This window comes from Canis lupus, chromosome 26, assembly GCF_003254725.2.
Source record: "Canis lupus dingo isolate Sandy chromosome 26, ASM325472v2, whole genome shotgun sequence".
NCBI classification, from domain to species: Eukaryota; Metazoa; Chordata; class Mammalia; order Carnivora; family Canidae; genus Canis; species Canis lupus.
This window is the reverse complement of record NC_064268.1, coordinates 1771459-1789798: the sequence shown is the minus strand read 5'-3', so window position 1 is coordinate 1789798 and position 18340 is coordinate 1771459. Positions and strand designations below refer to the sequence as shown.

The 18340-nt window shown below is 47.6% G+C and overlaps 1 protein-coding gene across 5 annotated transcripts in view; it reads right to left on the bottom strand.

Moving 5' to 3' along the window:
• STX2 (syntaxin 2) overlaps positions 1-18340 on the bottom strand; it is a 45584-nt gene extending 27244 nt beyond the window's left edge. The window contains exons 1-4 of one of the 5 annotated variants that reach the window (XM_025473557.3): positions 18221-18340; positions 7896-7970; positions 5810-5909; positions 53-127 (exon numbers count right to left, since the gene is read on the bottom strand). In XM_025473557.3, coding sequence (XP_025329342.1) covers positions 53-127; positions 5810-5909; positions 7896-7970; positions 18221-18250 — 280 coding nt within the window. In that variant the 5' untranslated portion in view covers positions 18251-18340. Of the gene's footprint in view, positions 1-52; positions 128-5809; positions 5910-7895; positions 7971-8373; positions 8610-18220 lie in introns of those variants that run through there. The other 4 variants (XM_049101773.1, XM_035706210.2, XM_025473556.3 and 1 more) reach the window with 4 other exon arrangements.

The window sequence follows — 18340 nt, the reverse complement described above, 5'->3', positions numbered from 1 at the left end:
CAACCCACATGCCACCATCACTGATGACATGCAGCCAAAGCCATAAACTCACACTTCAACTTGGCTCGGATTTTGTTAGCAGTTTTCTTGATTTCTCCATTCAGATCTTCAAGCTCTTCTTTTATTTCTTAAAAAAAAAAAAAAAAAGGCATCTGAGCTATAGTATCCAATGAACTTAAATGGAACAACATTCTCGGTAAATATTCAAGTGTTTAGTTGTCAAAGTGAGGCCCCCAAACCATGTGGGGCCTGGCAGACACACACATTCCTGGGCCCACCCAGACCTTCTTCGCATAGACCTCTGCGGCCAGCAATCCCACCTAATAAGCCCCCAGGGGACTGACTATATGTGCGCCTGTACTTGAGAAGAGGTGGTATATAGCAATTAATTGATGAAAGAGTTCACTGAGTCCATCACTAACACATCTAGACCAAAGAGGGGAAGCAGAAATGTAATCATATTCTGGGAAAAAATTCTCTCATGTGTTTGATCTCTTTTGTGCTCATCTCTACTTAATCAGAGCAGGCCCCTCGCAGGTATGCTGGTCCCCACACCAGGAGACCTGGGGCTAAGCCCCTAGACCCAGGCACTGTGTCTGCACTGGGAGAGCCAGTACAAGAATCTATAGGAGAATGCACACAAAGCCAGAGAGCATGTGCAGGCATGTGATCCAGCTGAGGACAAGGCACACCAAACTTGGGGAATGGAAGGTGCAGAAACCTCCAAACTGAGAACTGAACCTGGGGTGGATCAGAGCTCCGTCCCCACTGGTGTTCCCCAGAAACACATCCCCGCCCCCCTTCCTGCTCTGGACAAGAAAGCCCTTGGGCTGTTCAAGCACTCAGAGATCCTGGACTTCTTGCTCACGTGGGCAGGCAGGGGCTCAGGTGTCAGTGAGGGAAACGAAAGAGGTATGATCATATCTGACCCTTCAAACTACAGAAGCGGCCATGAGGTTATCTTTGGCAAAGGAAGCATTTCAAACCACTGAGAAAAGGATGTGGTGTGATCAACATTCCTACTGAGATCAGGAAAGCTGGACAAAATACGTTTTTAATCAGCTTAAAGGCATACAAAGCTAAAAAGGCAGGTACGAAGATACAGAAGAAAGATACCCTAAGAGGGAAGCTAGCCACAGGAGTGGCCTGGCTGCAGGCAATGGAGAGGAGAGCCACATAGATGCAGACAGCCCTGCCCTAGAGGGGGAAGATGCAGCTCATCTAACCCTTGCACAGGGACCCAGAACTACTGCTGTAGAAATGTTTAAAAATCATCTATTAACAAAGAAAATCCTATCCACGGGCTCAAGTTATTGTCACAAGCTTTTATGCACAAAGCCCAGGGCCCAATCAAAAACAGCCAGGCAGGCAAAGAACCACAGATGAGGTATATAGACCCCCACCCACCCAGGGGCACTGTTAATGGACTATCAGACACAGACAGCAAAATCATGTTCAAAGGGGTGAAAGAGAACATCAGGAATTCTGTCAAAAAATCAGAAAGTAGGAATGCCTGGGTGGCTCAGTGGTTGAGTGTCTGCCTTCAGCTCAGGGCATGATCCCTAGGTCCTGGGATCGAGTCCCACATCAGGCTCCCTGCATGGAGCCTGCGTCTCCCTCTGCCTATGTCTCTGCCTCTCTCTGTGTTTCTCATGAATAAATACATAAAATCTTTTTTTAAAAAAATCAGACCGTACAGAAAAGAACCAAGTAAGATTCTAAGACTGAAAAATATCTCACCCAGAAGTATCAGGTGAAAAGAGGACTGTGGATGAAGCAGAAAACAGATTTCCCAACAGAAGGACAAGACAGTAGTGGGAAACAAAATGGATGGCTGGGGACCCTTGGGCATTGTGGAAAGGCTGGAACACACAGATCCCAGGTCTCCCGAAGACAGAGAACGGGAACAGGGCAGGGACAGCTCTCAAAGAGAAAGTGGCCCAGGTGGCCAGGTGTGCAGCCCCAGGGATCCAGGACACCTTAAGAAAAGCAGCACAAACAAAGAAAATTGCATCCAGAAACAGCAATGCAAAATTGTTAAACCAAAGACCAAACATCAAGTATCTTAAAAGCTATGATTCAACACCTGACTTAAAAAAAAAAAAAAAAAAAAAGGAACTGGAAAGATTAGTTCAAAATCTTCAAGAGGGTCAAAGAAAATAACTTCCCAACAGATTCCTACACTCCACAAAAACATCTTTTAAAAACAAGATTACAAAAAAAAAAATAAAATAAAAATAAAAAAAAATAAAAACAAGATTACAGACAGGAATTTTCAGAGAACTGTATATTCCCTACTAAAAGCAGTAAACAAAGGGTGTTTTTTAAAAAGAAATGATCTCAGAAGGAAGTTGTGAGACTCACAGAAAAATAAGCAGCACTGGTATGGGTAGATCCAAACAGATGTTAATGGTGCAAAGCAGCCATAGTACAAATATTTATGTCACTTTCATCTATTATATACATACAGCAATATGAGCACTAAAAAATGATGGGGTTAGTTTCCTAAGATCCTTGCATTACCTGGAAATAGTAAAAATACAGATTTATATTTGACCTTAAGTCAAGAATGTGTAGTATAGCCCAGAGGACAACCATTAAAACAACAGTATTACATATCAACAAGCTAGTGGTGGAAGGGATGAAACTCTTCAAACCCAATCCAGAAGAAAGCATTAAAAGAAAGAAGTAACAGAGAACAAGCAAGAAAAACGGAAAGCACATAAGCTTACAAATGTCCGCCCCAATATATCAATAATTCTAGCAAACCACCTAAAAGCACTTTGAGACAAAAAATGATGAAACTGGAAAAAAGACAAAGCCCCACAATATTTTATTCATAAGAGACAAGACGCAAGGCTCCAGAAAGGTTAACAGGAAATAGCAGGACACCTATCCCACTCCCACTGAGCAAGGTAAACCAGGGAGCTCTGTTCACTTGGGCAAAGCGGCCATGAGGGCACAGAACATCCATCTGTGGGGACAGGAAAGATGCCCCCCATGACAGCAGCGGTTTAGCGCCACCTGCAGCCCGGGGTGTGATCCTGGCGATCCGGGATCGAGTCCCACGTCGGGCTTCCTACATGGAGCCTGCTTCTCCCTCTGCCTGTGTCTCTGCCTCTCTCTGAATGAATAAATAAATAAATCTTTAAAAAAAAAAAAAGGCCCAGCGCAGCACAAGACTTCACAGTTCTGAAGGTATTCACCCCCAGCTCTACATGCACGTGTGCATGGCCCGACTTGGAAGGAAGGAAACAGCCAGCTATGAAGGGCGCCACCAGGAGCAGGCTTGAGATGAGAACAGGCTGCACATCAGTGTTACCTTCTCCCAGTTAGATGAACACAGTGTTGGCATAGAAGAGAGTATCCTTCCGTGGAGATAAATACCAAGTGGGCACTCTGAAAGAGGTCAGCAAAAATAACGGGCACATGGAACACACGTATCAACACCACAGTGTGTACAGTGTGTGTCCAAACAGGCATGCACATGGGTACGTACACATACGTGCACAGAGCAGTTTGGCAGATGGGGACAGCCAGTGAGTCTAGGTGAAGGAAATTTGAATTTCCTTGTACCGTCACTGCAACTTCCCCATTGATTTGAAAATGTTCACACTAAAAGTCTGAAAAGAATGTTTAATGGTACCAGCCCTTGATCCCTCAGGTACAAGCCTAGGAATTGGGCACCAGGGTGCGGCCAGGCGCCACCTGCTGGTTCCTGTGCTCAGGCACCAAACGGCCCCGAGGCTGGTGGGGCTGGCCACCCAGGTTTACCCATCTTGTATGACATCCAGGAGCCCAGCACCAGGAGTGCCGCCCCTCCCACCTGGCAGAGGGCTGAAAGGGGCATCAGGCTCCTGCCATCTGCATCACCTGGGCTCCCTATCCTGGGGGACCAGTTCTGCAGAGAGGAATTAAATAGGCACTTGGACACTGCCTCCCACATTTTGGTTCACGCAAAAGCAATAGTTTTATTTAAAGCCCAGAAGGGACTACTGTGAAGCATTAAGAGTTCTACATGTATTCAAATATTAGTGCTATCTGCTATTTCTTGGCAGCAAAAGTTTTCTGGAGGTAAATTATTCAAAAAAATACACTAATATTTATTCAAACTTGATTTTCCCAAGAATTAAGATGTTAATAGGTGTTACATAAAAAGTTCTGTGCGCAAATAAGTGTGTAAAACACTGTACACTAAGTTAAATAGGCTTCTTTATTGCAGGATTGCTCAGAGTCTTTACTGCTGAGGACACTGTAACTTCTCAAGAGGGGAGAAAGCATAATGAGGCTCCCAGATGCACCTGGTGACACACCTCCTGTTTCACAGGCTAGCTGACAGCATTCATGCTCTAGAACACACTTTGGGAAATGTTCTTCTAAACTGTAAAATAAGGAGCTTAATGAAGGTCAAAGCATTGTTTTACAAGACATGAAAAATCTTAAAGTTAAAAACGTGTTCTTTTCCCATGTAATATCTTTATTTTTTCAATGTAAGGCTACACCAAATAACCCTCTAACAAAATGTTGCTTTCAACTGTCCTCCAAAGTTGAGAGTAAGTGTCCACACAACCACTTTCACCTAACCCCATACCAGAGGTCTTGACATATGCCCACTAAAAATAGAAAGCATAGAGCTAAGGGAAAAGTGTCATTCACAAATGACATGACTGGGTGCAGAAATAACCCAACAGAATCTACACAGGAGTTAGTAGCATTAATAAGTAATTAGGTGAGTTAATGGTGAGTTACATATAAACCCATCGTAATTCTATACAAAGAGAAAATAAAGTTTACAGCAGATACCATTCACATTAACGTCAAGACCTCAACCACCTAGCAAAACCACAATGCGGGATGTGTGAGGTCCCTACACCAAACCCCGTGAAGCGCTACCAGAGAGATTAAAGAAGACGTAAATTGTAGAGGGACAGAACATTCTCATGGATTAAAAGATGCAGTATTGTAAAGATACCAATTCTTCCCCAAAATGAGGTATGGATTCTAATTCACAATCTCTGGCTTATCTAGATCCATTTTACCTTTGAAATTTTCAAAATTTATCTCTCCAGATCAAGGAAACACTCCCTTATAATGGCCAACGCCCCTGTTCTTGGTTAATTTAAAATAATTTCTTACACGCTGTCCTTAACAGACATCCAGACAGCATACTCCATACAAAAGCCTTTCCCAAAGACTTACCATTGCCTGAAAACCTACCCTAACAAATGCTGTTTTCCAAGTCAATTTTTTAACTTTCACTTATTTTTTAAAGATTTATTTACTTTAGGAAAAGAGGGGGAGTGCAAGTGGGGGTATGGGCAAAGAGAGAGACAAGTAGACTCCCCACTAGGTGTGGAGCCCATGGCAGGGCTTGATCCCAGGACCCCAAGACCATGACCTGAGCCCAAATCAAGAGTTGGACGCCCAACTGACTGAGCCACCCATGCACTCCTCTAATTAACTTTCATCTAAACACAGAATTCTGTCATTCCTATTTAACTATCGACATAAAAAGTACCCATCTAGGCCCACTCACTGATAAGGCCCCACAGTTCAGCAAAGCCACTTCTGTGTATTCCTCTGGATAGGACACAGCAGTGGTCCCAGTCTGGCAGGGCACTGGAAGCACAACAGCACAAAACCATCTGATTCTCTGGCTCATACAGTCAGGGGCATCAGAACAGACAGGCAGCCTGCTTGGTTCCAGGATTTTTACAAGCGCACTGCGTGACCTCATGCACAGTCAGGGTTGAGGCCTATTTCACAAACAAGAGAGAGAGGGGCACCATTTTTAAAGCCAATGACTTACTTCCTTCTGGATTTGGTGCAGAAAGAATGATGCTGTGGTTTTTCTTTACTTCTTCAACATCCTGAGCTATTTTAGCTGTACTGTTCCTGATCTCCTCGACCTAAGACAGATACAAACAGCCATTACTATTATGGCAAATTCAAATTTGCTACCACTTTCCATTACCTAAAAATAAAGAAAGAAGTAAATGAATAAATACATGAAGAAATATCAGCTTTTCCATGCTCACATTGATAGTTAATTGAAAGATAAAGAAAAATGTACCATGTTAAGATCCATATCCACATGACTAAGGCAATATCAATCAAGATACACCAACAAAACCTACCAGGTTGTAAAAACCTTTACAGTCAAGACCCAAGTGCTATTACAAATGGTGTCAACAGGAAGCACACGGCCATGCATCCAGCACTCTGTGCAGTCAAGAAGGAAGAGGGTGTTTTAGCACTAATACTCCATGTGGGGAGGTGTTTACAGGTGATGGGGCGAAGCCTTTCAGTCATTGTTTTTACTTCTAATCATCTAAATGAGTCAACACTGGGGATCCCTGGGTGGCGCAGCAGTTTAGCGCCTGTCTTTGGCCCAGGGCGCGATCCTGGAGACCCGGGATCGAATCCCACGTCGGGCTCCCGGTGAATGGAGCCTGCTTCTCCCTCTGTCTATGTCTCTGCCTCTCTCTCTCTCTTACTGTGTGCCTATCATAAATAAAATAAAACAAAATAAAATAAAATAATAAATAAATACATGATTTAACACTTGTTTCAAAATGTAAGGTACTCATCAGCGCGATTAATCCAGGTGGATCTATGCATCCATAATCACGACACTGGAAAAATAGCTTAAATATTTGACTCATTTTAAAGTAGCAATTACAAAATCATTCCACGTTGTGACAGAAGTCCACATCCCAATCCCATGAGTGTTTCCTTACCGGGCAAAGGGAACTGTGCAGACGGGAAATTATCCTGGATTGTCTGAGTTGCCCCAAAGCAACTCAATGGTTATGCTTATGCTAGCTACTCGGTAAACTAAAAACTAATAACTTTTAATATATTTTATTAATATATTACACCTCTTAAAAAGATTTATTTGTTTGTTCATTTATTTATTTATGAGAGTGAGTCACAACCAAGGTGTGAGGGAGAAGCAGACTCCCCACTGAGCAAGAAGCCCAACGGAGACTCAATCCTAGGACCCTGGGATCACGACCTGAGCCGAAAGCAGATGCTTAATGGACTGGGCCATCCAGTGATCCGATATATTACATTTTTTTCAAATCTGCACATTGAAAATTCCTTTCGGACTGTCCGTGGATTCAAGAGTCAATTGAAACTATTAGAGCAGCAGCCCCTGGGCCAATACCTCAAAGAAAGGGCAAGCTGACAGATGGCAAAGCAGTGCTGCCATAGTTATATACCTGCTTACGTATAAAACTTTTCAAGAGAGAAATTTAAGATTTCTTCGAGGATTTTAGAAAATATACAGTATGAGCTCTTTGACACATATGGTCACCATTTGGGGACTCACTGCCATTCTGGAATAAATGACCGAAGCATCACCGTGTGTACTCTGTGCACACCTGACTCAGCAGGCGTCAGCTGAAGGACACCCCTGCCACCAGCACTGTCACTTTCTAAAGGACCAGATAGCCTAGGGGAGAACACCACCAGTCCTCGGGTGAGAACTTGTGAGGCACAAACCTACCACAGGGCATGGCAGAATCTCCCAGAGGTAGCCTGGCCTTGGAGGAGCCATCTCATGGCACCAGCTCCACATTACTGAGAAGCACCTTGCCAAGCACCACTCAACCAGGAGCATAAAGCTCCTCCTTGGGGAAGACAGGGGTTCTGGGGCTCGGGGTATGCAAACCACCACTCCCACCAGCCCCTCCCAAGCCTATACCAGGAAGAATGGCTCAATACTACCAAATATTTTCAGGGCACGAAATATCCTAGAGAATTTACATAATCAAAAGCAAGTTTTTAAAATATTACTTTTAGTATTATTTCAAATGTGACCACCATACAGTTACATTAACTGTGTTTAAAGAAGAAATTCTGGCAGGGCTTCACAGAATGGCTCTTACCTGATGGAAGAAATCATCCATGAAATGGTCCTTCTCAACAATAACACTTGTGTCCCCATCATCACTCTTTGTACACTAAAATAGAAAATACAAAAAGGAAAATTCAGATTGCAAAAATGTTCATGTATGCACAAACATCGAACTGAAAGAGAAAAGCAACCCAACAGAGCGCAGAACTATAACAAGATGGTGCTGTCTACAAGGACTTGGGTCTGCCCACTGTGGACCAGGATGTGGGCGGGGGGGGGGCGGGGGGAGGCGGGGACAGGGTGGAGGCAATGGACAGCCCTAGGGGCAGCGTGGCCACGTCCTGGGAAACAACTGAGGAACTCCCCAGCACTCTGTAACAGGGAGCTGTTCATTTGCGCCCCATGAAAGTCAACATGAAGTGAGCCCCTGGTACCGCATATTTGTTACAAAGATTAAAAACACTGACACCGCTAACTTTTCTAAAGCACATAATTTTCAAGAAACTTACACATGTTAACTGGCATTCCTCATTTTTCCCTAGGTGAGTAACCCCCAGGGGCTCCTGCAAATAATCCATAAGCACTTTAATAAGGAAACACTTAACAAAGACCTTAGTAAATAAAATGCAGAAGGAAAAGAACTGTTCCAAACACTGGAAGAGCCATAGTGATGCTACACAGCAGTCAGATTCTGTATTCTTCCACCAAAGAATATTCCAGGGCAGCTCTCTAACTTGAGTTGCAGGAGAATCATAGGAAGGCTGGGTCTCTCACTCAGCAGGTCAGGGTGGGGCATTCTAGAACACTCTAGAATGTTGCTGCACTCTAACATGTTCCAGTGCTGCTGCTGGTCCAGGGACCCTGCGTAAAGAACCACTTTCCAGGGAGGTAAACTATCTACCCGTGGAAGCCTGCACTGGGGAGATGGCAATGGCTGTACACAGCATCCTTGCAGAGCACCGCCAGCCCAGGGCACAGCTCCCCGAGGTCACTCTGTGTATGCAGCATCCCCTAGTGGAGCTGGCAGGACTAAGAAAAAAAGGAAAGAAAACCTGCCAGAAAGACAATGGAGGGAATGGCTTTGAACCACCTCCCTGAGCACACATCAGATGACTGACTCCGCTCTCTGCCAACTCTGGGAAAGCCAAGGCAGCCATGGGTTTCAGAAATTCTCAGAACCCTTAGGAAAACTGAAGTCTTTACCTATTCAACCAAGTCTGGAGTGTGGCTTTACTGATCTACAGCCTAGGAGTAACTCGGAGACAAAATTCTACTAAAATTTGGCTAAGAAAAATCTGCAAATTTAGCAAATGTTCAAGAAAGCACAGGAAGCCTTCCCTCTGCATCAATCCAGGACCCTCACTGAAACAAGGAGATTTGGCCTGAAAGTCAACAATCTTTCATCACTTCGGGAGGTCTCCGGATGTCACCTCTCTCAGCCTGGGGCCACTTCTGGGTGAAGATAAGCCATGTCTGCTGAGGCCAAGGGAAAAGAGAGGTTTCTCTAAGAGAGGAAGGGCTGACTTAGAGGAGCAGCTTGTAGGAAGAGACTGTGAGGAAGCTGTAATCACAGGGTGACAGTGTGTGGATGAGCAGGACAATGTGCAAAGGGAAGGAGAAGCACCACACAGCATTAGCCTGCACACTCGCTGGACTGGGGAGGGACCTGCTGGCACCTCTCAGACAGGCGTGGTCACACACTCCCTTAACCCTATTTATTCCCTTTGCCCTGGCTCCCCAGAATGGGGGCTCCCCAGAGCATCCATTCTTTGTGGCTTTCCCAGTAGCATCTTGAGTTAGACTGAGCCACCACCCTGCTCTCACATGACACCAGTTGTTGAGAAAGATGCCTGCAATGACTGCTACGGAGAATGTCTTGTTTGTGCTATTTTAACAGGACAAGTTAACCCCAGAACCTCAGCACATGAACCACAGTGGAACACAGCTGTGCAGGTGGCATAGATACATGAGGTCATGCCAAGCAAGATGGGCCCTTCGTCCAGCCACACAGGGAAAGATGGGCATGTGACGAGACGCACCCAAGGACCACCAGCCCCACCAGAAGCTGCAAGGGCAAGGAAGGAGCCCCCCCATAGGCATCGAGGGAGCACGGCCCTGCTATGCCTCCATTGCAGGCTTCTGGCCTCCAGAGCCAGAACCATTCCTGCCATGTCTCAGCCCATTTGTGGTACTTTGTTCCAACAGCCTGAGGATAATAACCCAGCAAGTCAGGGCTGCCGAGCACTGGCCTCCCTCTAATAAACCAAACTCACCAATCAAGACAGTTTTCCCAGCCTGCTTACTGGCAGCAGCTGAACCTCCAAGTCTCTGTCTTCTGGTCTGTGAAACACAGGCTCCACTGACCCCAGTTCCTACAGAGACAGGTCCTAAGTACAACCATCTACCCATGTGACCAAAGGGGCCTCAGTGTGACAGGGGCACATAAACTGGCAAAGGCTTTCACATCATTCTAGTATCAGCTGTGAGCAATGCTGAACTTAAAGACAAACTGGCAATCAGAAAGCATTCCACAGAAACCAACGTCACGGTGAGCCACCAACTCTTCCCTCTCCCCCAGGCTCACACATCTTGAGGAAATAGGGCACTGCTAATGGCCATGGAGAGCCTGTGCACCGGGCACAGGGCTCCAGCTGCCTCCCACGGCCGGTGTCAGCATCCCCAGTCATGCTCCAGAACACAAAACACACGGGGAAGGAAAAGTGCTCACATCCTCAGAGCTCAGATGCCTGGGCAGGCATGGGCATCCACAAAACCCTCTACCAACAGTTCCACCCCCTGACTCTCGCCGCAGGGGCTGCTTTTCATCTCCAGCTCAAGCACCCAGCAATGGTCCCGTTTACTGTCCCCATGCTGCCCGGAAGGAAGAGGTGGAGGTGCTGAGGATAGACGGATTGCCCTTGTCAATTGGACTCCAAATGCCCTGGCTCTGAAACATTCACCACCCATGCCTCAGAGGAGCCTCCCCACAGGCCCTCCACGCCAGACAGAGCCCAGCTGCCAGGCCCTCCTCCCAGTCCTGGTGGCAGCCTCACCCCTGGCCTTTGAGAAAGCACATTCCATGCTCACTCTTCTTAACTCGGCCCTATATGACTCTACTTCCCAGTGGCTGTTCATCTTCCTGCCTCTGCTCTGGGGTCTCAAGGAAACGGCTGTCATGTCCAGCTCCAGGCCAGGAACAGCGTGAACCAGCATCACGTGAGGAGCCGGCTTACTGTGAAGGGGAGTGAACTCGGGTAGGAGTTGGTGCCGGTGGTTCTACCCGCAGCCCGGAGCACAGGGAAATGAGAAAGGCATCTGCCCACCAGACCCTCACAGAGCTGCCCAGGTCTCACTGCTCTGAATGGAATTCTAGACTCACACACACTGGCTTTTGTTTTGCTTTTTCGTATTGAAGATTGCAAACCCACACAAAGTCGAAGGAATACTACAATGAGCCCTGGATGTACCCATTCCATGGTTCAACCACCATCTCCCCGCAGCCAGTCTCACTCCACTTGCTGTCCCCACGCCCACCCCCAGGGCACTAGGTCACCCCAGGCAAATCCCACACAGAAGATGCCCGCTGGGGGTTCCCACTCAGCAGAAGACTCCAGCTGCCAGTCCAGGAGACACGGCTGCCCACCTTGGTGCTTGGGGAGACGGTCCAGACCCCATTCCCCCAGGGGAGTGCATGTTACCGCCACACTGTCACACAGTGCGCTGACTGCACTCTATGCATGGGGCCACCAGTAAACCTGACCCAGGAAGCCCATGTGGCCTCCGCCCTTGGACACAGCCTCCGTCGGACCCGTGCCCTGCCTTGATCCCCAGCCAGCCCTGTGGGTGACAGACCGCCCTCTCTGCCCACAGCCACGAAAGAGAGGACTAGGAATGCATTTCCTCCACTTTATCTATCCTTATCTTACAACCTTTACTTCTACTTATTTCTAATGGGAATTCTCAACGCTATTCTGTAACCGGAGACAGGCTTCATATCGCTCTTAGCTTCTCCATTCCTCAAAACGGGAAACAGAGACAGAGCAGCCAGGGCACTGCTGCCTCACTGAAGGCACCTTACAGCCCCGTGAACAGAGCGCCCTCGTCCAGTCCCTCTGGTGGGGATAGTGGGGCATGGGCTTCACTGTGAATAACAAGACGATTCATGCCAAAGCATTTCCTAAAGGCAGTGGGAATATTCCAAGATGACACACTTGATTTCCAGAGTGTCAAAGTGCAAGATAAACATTCAAATATCAACATTCCATTTGTTAGATTTTAAAAGAGGTCTCCTTAAAAGTAGCATTATATAAAAAATAAAATTCTCCCAGTGTGACTATTGTCAGGAGCAGACAGTGAATAGCTTCCGTGTTTAGAGACTATTTAACAGACATGAATAAGTCATCACTGGAATGCTCACTGTTTAGATTTCAACAGAAGCTGAATTATCACAAATTAGTAGAATCCAAGCTTGAAAACACACTGACTTCTTTCTCCACGTGCACCTATAGGAGGGCCTTGCACAGATAGTAATTTTGGGCATATCAACTAAATCTTCTCAAAATATATTCAGCACCTATACCTCTGCTGCTTATAACTTATAGAAGTTATATCACCTGAAGAAGAGAAAAGCGTGCCTGTAAGTGAATATAGGTGAAAGCTGTCTACTAGCCTTTGTATGTAACATGCCTTCTTCATGTTTTTATATCACTATGGTTTATGCCCTATGGTAGGATGTCACATCGTTTCATGTTTTTATGTTTTTACTCTAGTTTGTCTCCACTATTAAACATCATACAAATACCTTCTACAGGTCCTGAGTCTTTACATAAACAGAACTGTACTGCACAGATGCTTCTGCAATTTGACCCTGTCTTTCCCCATGACTTGTTTAAAGATTTCTCCTTCTCTCTCACCTTCACTCACGGACAAACTAGTCCTCTCTCCTCCTGCAATGCCAGTTTATCCCCAGCTTGCAGCCTCGGGGCTCGTCCCCCTCCTCATTCAGGCCTCAGCTCAGAGACTCTCCCCCATTGCCCCATCCCAAGCAGCCCACCCACAGCCCCACATCCTGCTTTCCTTGGCTGATTCCTGCCCCACTCCCCACAAATTCCACAAGAGCAAGGACAATACCTATCTTCTCACAGCTCGTGCATCAGGCCTGTGACAGTGCCGGGACCCACTCAGAGGGAGCAGTTGAGCAAATGAAAAGAAGGGGGATGAAACCAAGGTGAGGGCAGTGAGGGTGGAAGGACAGAAGACACAAGAAGCAGAGATGCACGCATGGCTGAGACAAAGCAGGTGTGACCTGGGCGGAGGTTTTAGGTGCTCACTGGTCCCGGGTTCTACTCCTCAGGGGGTCTGGCAGCACACTCTGCCCTCCAATTCTGAGGCACCCTTTTAACTTGTAATCAATCTCCCTCCCTTCTCTGTTGTAGCTAATGGGCTTCTGCACTTTGCAACCCAAAGAACGTTGAGGACAACAGACTCCACTGTCATCTACATTTTTCTCACCATGGACTCTTCAAACAGACACACACCAATTCAACACCTGGCAGGTGCTCTGTGCAGAGAATACTGAGGCTTCAGAGTAGAACTGGCCACCCAGGTCCACCCTGGAAAGGGTAAAGAGTCTAGAAGAAAACAGGACTGCATGGGCGCTCAGCGACAAGAGGATAGCCATCTCTGGAGACATTGGCCATAAGACCTCTTATGACATGGGACATAAGAGGAGAGAGGACAGAAAGACCTTACAGTGGTGATGCCTGCATGCACTGAGACCATGAAGGTGTGAGGCAGGCTGAGAAGGGGGAATGCATGGGGAACAGCAGACAGCACCCGATGAAGGGACCAAGGCAGCCGTGGGAAGTGTGCACCAAAGAGGAAACCTTTTTATGATCAGGCTTGTTGTGAACTGGTTCTCCTAGGTTTGCTATTCCTTAAATTCACAACAGACCTGAAGTTAAAAACAAGAAGTATTAATCTGTAGAAATGTCAAAGTTTTGTTGTCTCAAAAAAAGTCATTTAAAAAAAGAGATATTATGTATACCAACAAATATATTTATTATAGTTAAGAATAGAGGACCCATAGATTGCAAATGGGAGAACTGTTTCTATGACAACAAATGAAATATAAAAAGTTGGCAGGACCAAATAAACCATAAAATTCTAAATTATAAACATACGCATATAGGAAATTATAAATCTACTATATAATTCTTAGTATTTTAAGTTTCAGTGAAGCGATTAGAAAAAAATGCTTCATTTTACAAACAGGATTCTGAATCTTTCTAACATTCTTCACCACATGTGCAGGTTAAGCTGTCAAAAAATAACTTTTAAGATATCTGGGCAGTTTTTCTTGCCCCTTAAAAAACTGTATTTGCAATTCGTCACCTTGAATCCAGGGATTAAAAATACTGATTTTTCTCATTTCCCTCATTTCTCTTAGATCTAGTAATAAAGACATGTAAGGACCGTGTGTTTATGTTCATTATCCTGTAAACAATACCCACAGTTGAGATCATAGCTTCTCTCCTCTTTACTATAATAAATACATCTATTTACATATACAAACTTTTTTTTAAAAAGGCAATCATAACACATTTGGAATCCCTGTCTCATAGAACAGATATTCCACTTATATATACTTACATCCTGAGACATATGCCACCCTGCCTCTCCAACTCCTCCCCTGGCTATATACCTCTACACATGCACCCATATCAGTTTTGTGGATGCAGTTTCTCTGCATCTGGCACATCACCTTGTAGACACCTAGCACTCACATATCTCTTAAACAGAAGGTTCTTTTACTTTCTGTAAATCAGAAACAACATCTTTCTAGATTTAAAGCCTAGAAGATCTTGGGCAAGTCACTTAAATTTTCTATACCCAAATAAATTGGCTGCTCAAAAAGAGAAAATAATTGCTTAGAAACAGCTAAGTCTGTATTTGATAAATTGTATTGGACACACTAACATTTAAGTCTTTTCCAAATGGTTATCAGTGGTAATCTTCTCAGGAGGAAGCACTCATAGCTAATAAAGGAAACTTTTTGGAGGTTTCCAAAAACAACTATTTGGCCAGGTTAGACATTGTTGATGGGGTATGTTAATTACCAAATTAAAATTTAAAATTCACCTAGGAAAAAAACATGAGCTGTTTAGGAACATGGTTATGAACAGACATTCAACTACTCCAAGGGCGCCAACTAGGGCCCGGCAGAATGGTTCCCGCAAAGAAGGGTGGTGAGAAGAAGGGCTGTTCTGCCATCAACAAGGTAGTGACCAGAGAATACACCATCAACATTCACAAACATGTCCATGGAGTGGGTTTCAAGAAGCGTGCCCCTTGGGCACTCAAAGAGAGCTGGAAATTTGCCATGAAGGAGATGGGAACTCCAGCTGTGCACAATGACACCAGGCTCAACAAAGCTGTCCGGGCCAAAGGAATAAGGAATGTTCCATACCGTATCCGTGTGCAGTTGTCCAGAAAATGTAACAAGGATGATGATTCACCAAACAAGCTCTACACGCTGGGCTACCTACGTACCTGTCACCACTTTCAAAAATCTACAGACTGTTGTGTGGATGAGAACTAATCGCTGATTGTCAAATAAAAGTGAAAAAAAAAACAAAAAACAAAAAACACAACCTACTCCCAGGGTTACTTGGAAAGGATACATTTCTTTTTTTTTTTTTTTTTTTTGATACATTTCTTTAAGTAAAAGTTTAACTTTTATTTCTGATAATTTTCAGATGTTTTTAAATATTACGTTATTAAACTTTAAAAATGTCAAATTGCATTTTAAATTAATATTTTACTCTAGATAGAATATTGCTTTTTAGAACTTCCAGCAAACATTTAAAAAAACAAATAAATATTAATAGCACTTATAATTACACAGCACTTTCTCCCACCTTCTCCCAGAGTATCACACACAGGAGATAATTTCACATTTCACAACTCCTTCTATGACTAAGCAAGAGAGATATCATTATCCCCCACCTTATGTACAGGAAAATTAAGGTTCTGAAAGCTTTAAAAATAATTTGCCCAAGATTAGACAACTACACGCGTAGAAACTTCCAGCAATCTGCTCTACAATTGCTCAGTGTCTTTATCTAGAGCAGGATGGTACTAGACTAGAGAAGGCCACTTCTAGCTCTGAAATTCTAGATCAAAATAGGTCACATGCTCTTCACGCTGCAGCAGGGAGAGCTGGAGGTCACATAAGCTTCAACAGTGGTAAATAATCGCCCAATTCATTTTTGCTAATCAAGCCAAGAAAAGCTGACAGATTTTTCTTACTATTCTCCAATATTACATATGTTTGGAGTTCTCTTGTGTGCCAAAACAGTTACAGTTCTCATGTGCAGATACATTCAGCATTTGTTCACTCAACAGACATTTGAGCGCATGGCAAAGACATTCTATAGGGTGAGGTAGTGGTTATTTGTTAAGTTTAACATGATGCTGTTCATCTGCAAACTGCAGAGATCAGAGTATCTGACCATTCACAAAAAGAGAAGAAAATCACTTCGAAGAAAGGTTCTTACAATGTGTGTAAAGCATAATTTCTATGATCCCAAGGGAGAGTCAACCATTGCCTTCTTGAACCACAACTATTCCCTCTACTTTCCAAAGCATGGCCTATAACCAGCTACCTTCCAGAAGCAAAGGATAGAAGGTAGTTCACCACATGCCATGGGTGCCTTGGGCAGCAGCAGACAACCTGCTCTGAGGCAGCCTGCCTGCACAGGGCACAGGCTTTCCCTCTGCGCCGCGACACACTAGCTGCGACACACTACGTACGGACTCGGCACTAACCGCTACTTGCATTTGTAAGAAAAAAGTCATCATTAACCGTTGGCATAAAATGTTTCATCTCTCCCACATTCTACCGACACCCACGGTGGTCCCACTGCCTGTCTGATTCCGGAGTTGCCCTAATGAGCACAGGCCAGTACATCAGAACTTGCCCATTACTCTCACGTAGTAAAGGGTAACTCGCAGAGGTCACTGGCAGGGTCTACACACGGGCGGACTGGCCAAGCCTGGTGCACTGGCCGCTAGGAAAGGGCAGGCGAGCAGTCCTCGCGCTCAGAAGGCCAGCTTCTCCCGGGAGGCACTGGCACCGCGCAGGGCCCGCCTGTGCCCACAGGCAGGTGGCACCACCGAGTGCCTTCCTTGCTCCCACGTGCATTGTCCCGTGTTAGGCCCCAGGGACTGGACAGGAGCACCCGCACCAGCCCCTGCTCTCGGGAGCTCCCACCCACCCACAGCACAGTAACTTCTGGTGGTCCTAACTGCTGCAGAGGGTCCAAGAGGCGATGCCATGGAGCGACCTCAGCCTAGGGAAGCAGCTGGGCCGGCGCGGCTCAGAAGGGGCTTCGGAGCCCAGCCACTGCCCCGTGCCCCCCAGCCCCGGGCTGACTCAGTTTCCCCATCTGTCAGCGACAGAATAAGTGTTTCTGTCTCTTGGCTGGGGGGGCGTCCAGAACACCGTGGAGACAGTGACCCACGAGGGGGCGGCCAGTCCCGAGCGCCGCCACCCCCACCCAGCCCCGCCCAGCCCGGGAGCCCCCGGACCCAGCAGACCCAGTCACCTCCCCCTTGTCCAGTCCCACCCTCCCTGCCCTCCCTCCCCGCCCCCTGGGGGGGGGGGCCCTGCCCTCCCTCTCCGCCCCCCGCCCTCCCCGGGGCCCCCCTGCCCTCAGCACCCCTGCCCTCCCCCCTGCCCTCCCTGGGGACCCCCCTGCCCTCCCTCCCCACCAGCCCCGGGGGGGCCCCCTGCCCTCCCTCCCCGCCCCCCCGCCCTCCCTGGGGGGCCCCCTGCCCTCCCCCTCGCCCCCCCCCGCCCTGCCCCGCCCTCCCCGGGGGGGCCCCCCTGCCCTCCCCTCCCCCCCCCCCGCCCTGTCCCGCCCTCCCCGGGGCCCCCCTGCCCTCCCTCTCCGCCCCCCGCCCGCCCTCCCTGGGGGCCCCCCTGCCCTCCCCCTGCCCTCCCCCTCGCCCCCCCCCGCCCTGTCCCGCCCTCCCCGGGGGCCCCCCTGCCCTCCCTCTCCACCCCCCGCCCGCCCTCCCCGGGGCCCCCCTGCCCTCCCCCTCGCGCCCCCCGCCCTGTCCCGCCCCCCTCCCCCCCACCCCCCTGCCCTCCCTCCCCACCCGCCCCCTGCCCGCCCTGTCCCGCCCTCCCCGGGGGCCCCCCTGCCCTCCCTCCCTCCCCGCCCTCTGGGGGGGCCCCCTGCCCTCTCCACCCGGTCGCCCCCGCCCAGTCCCGCCCGCCCCGGCGGCCCCCGCCCCTTCCCCTGCCCGCCCCGCCGGCCCGAACCGCTATCGCCCCCGCCCGCCGCTCACCGCCCTCAGGTCGGGCAGCCGGTCCCGCATCCCCACGGGCGCGGGCGCCACGCCCTGCCGCTCAGGCCTGGCCGGCGCCGCCTCCGGCCGCCGCGGACTCTCAGGGGCCGCGCAGCCGCC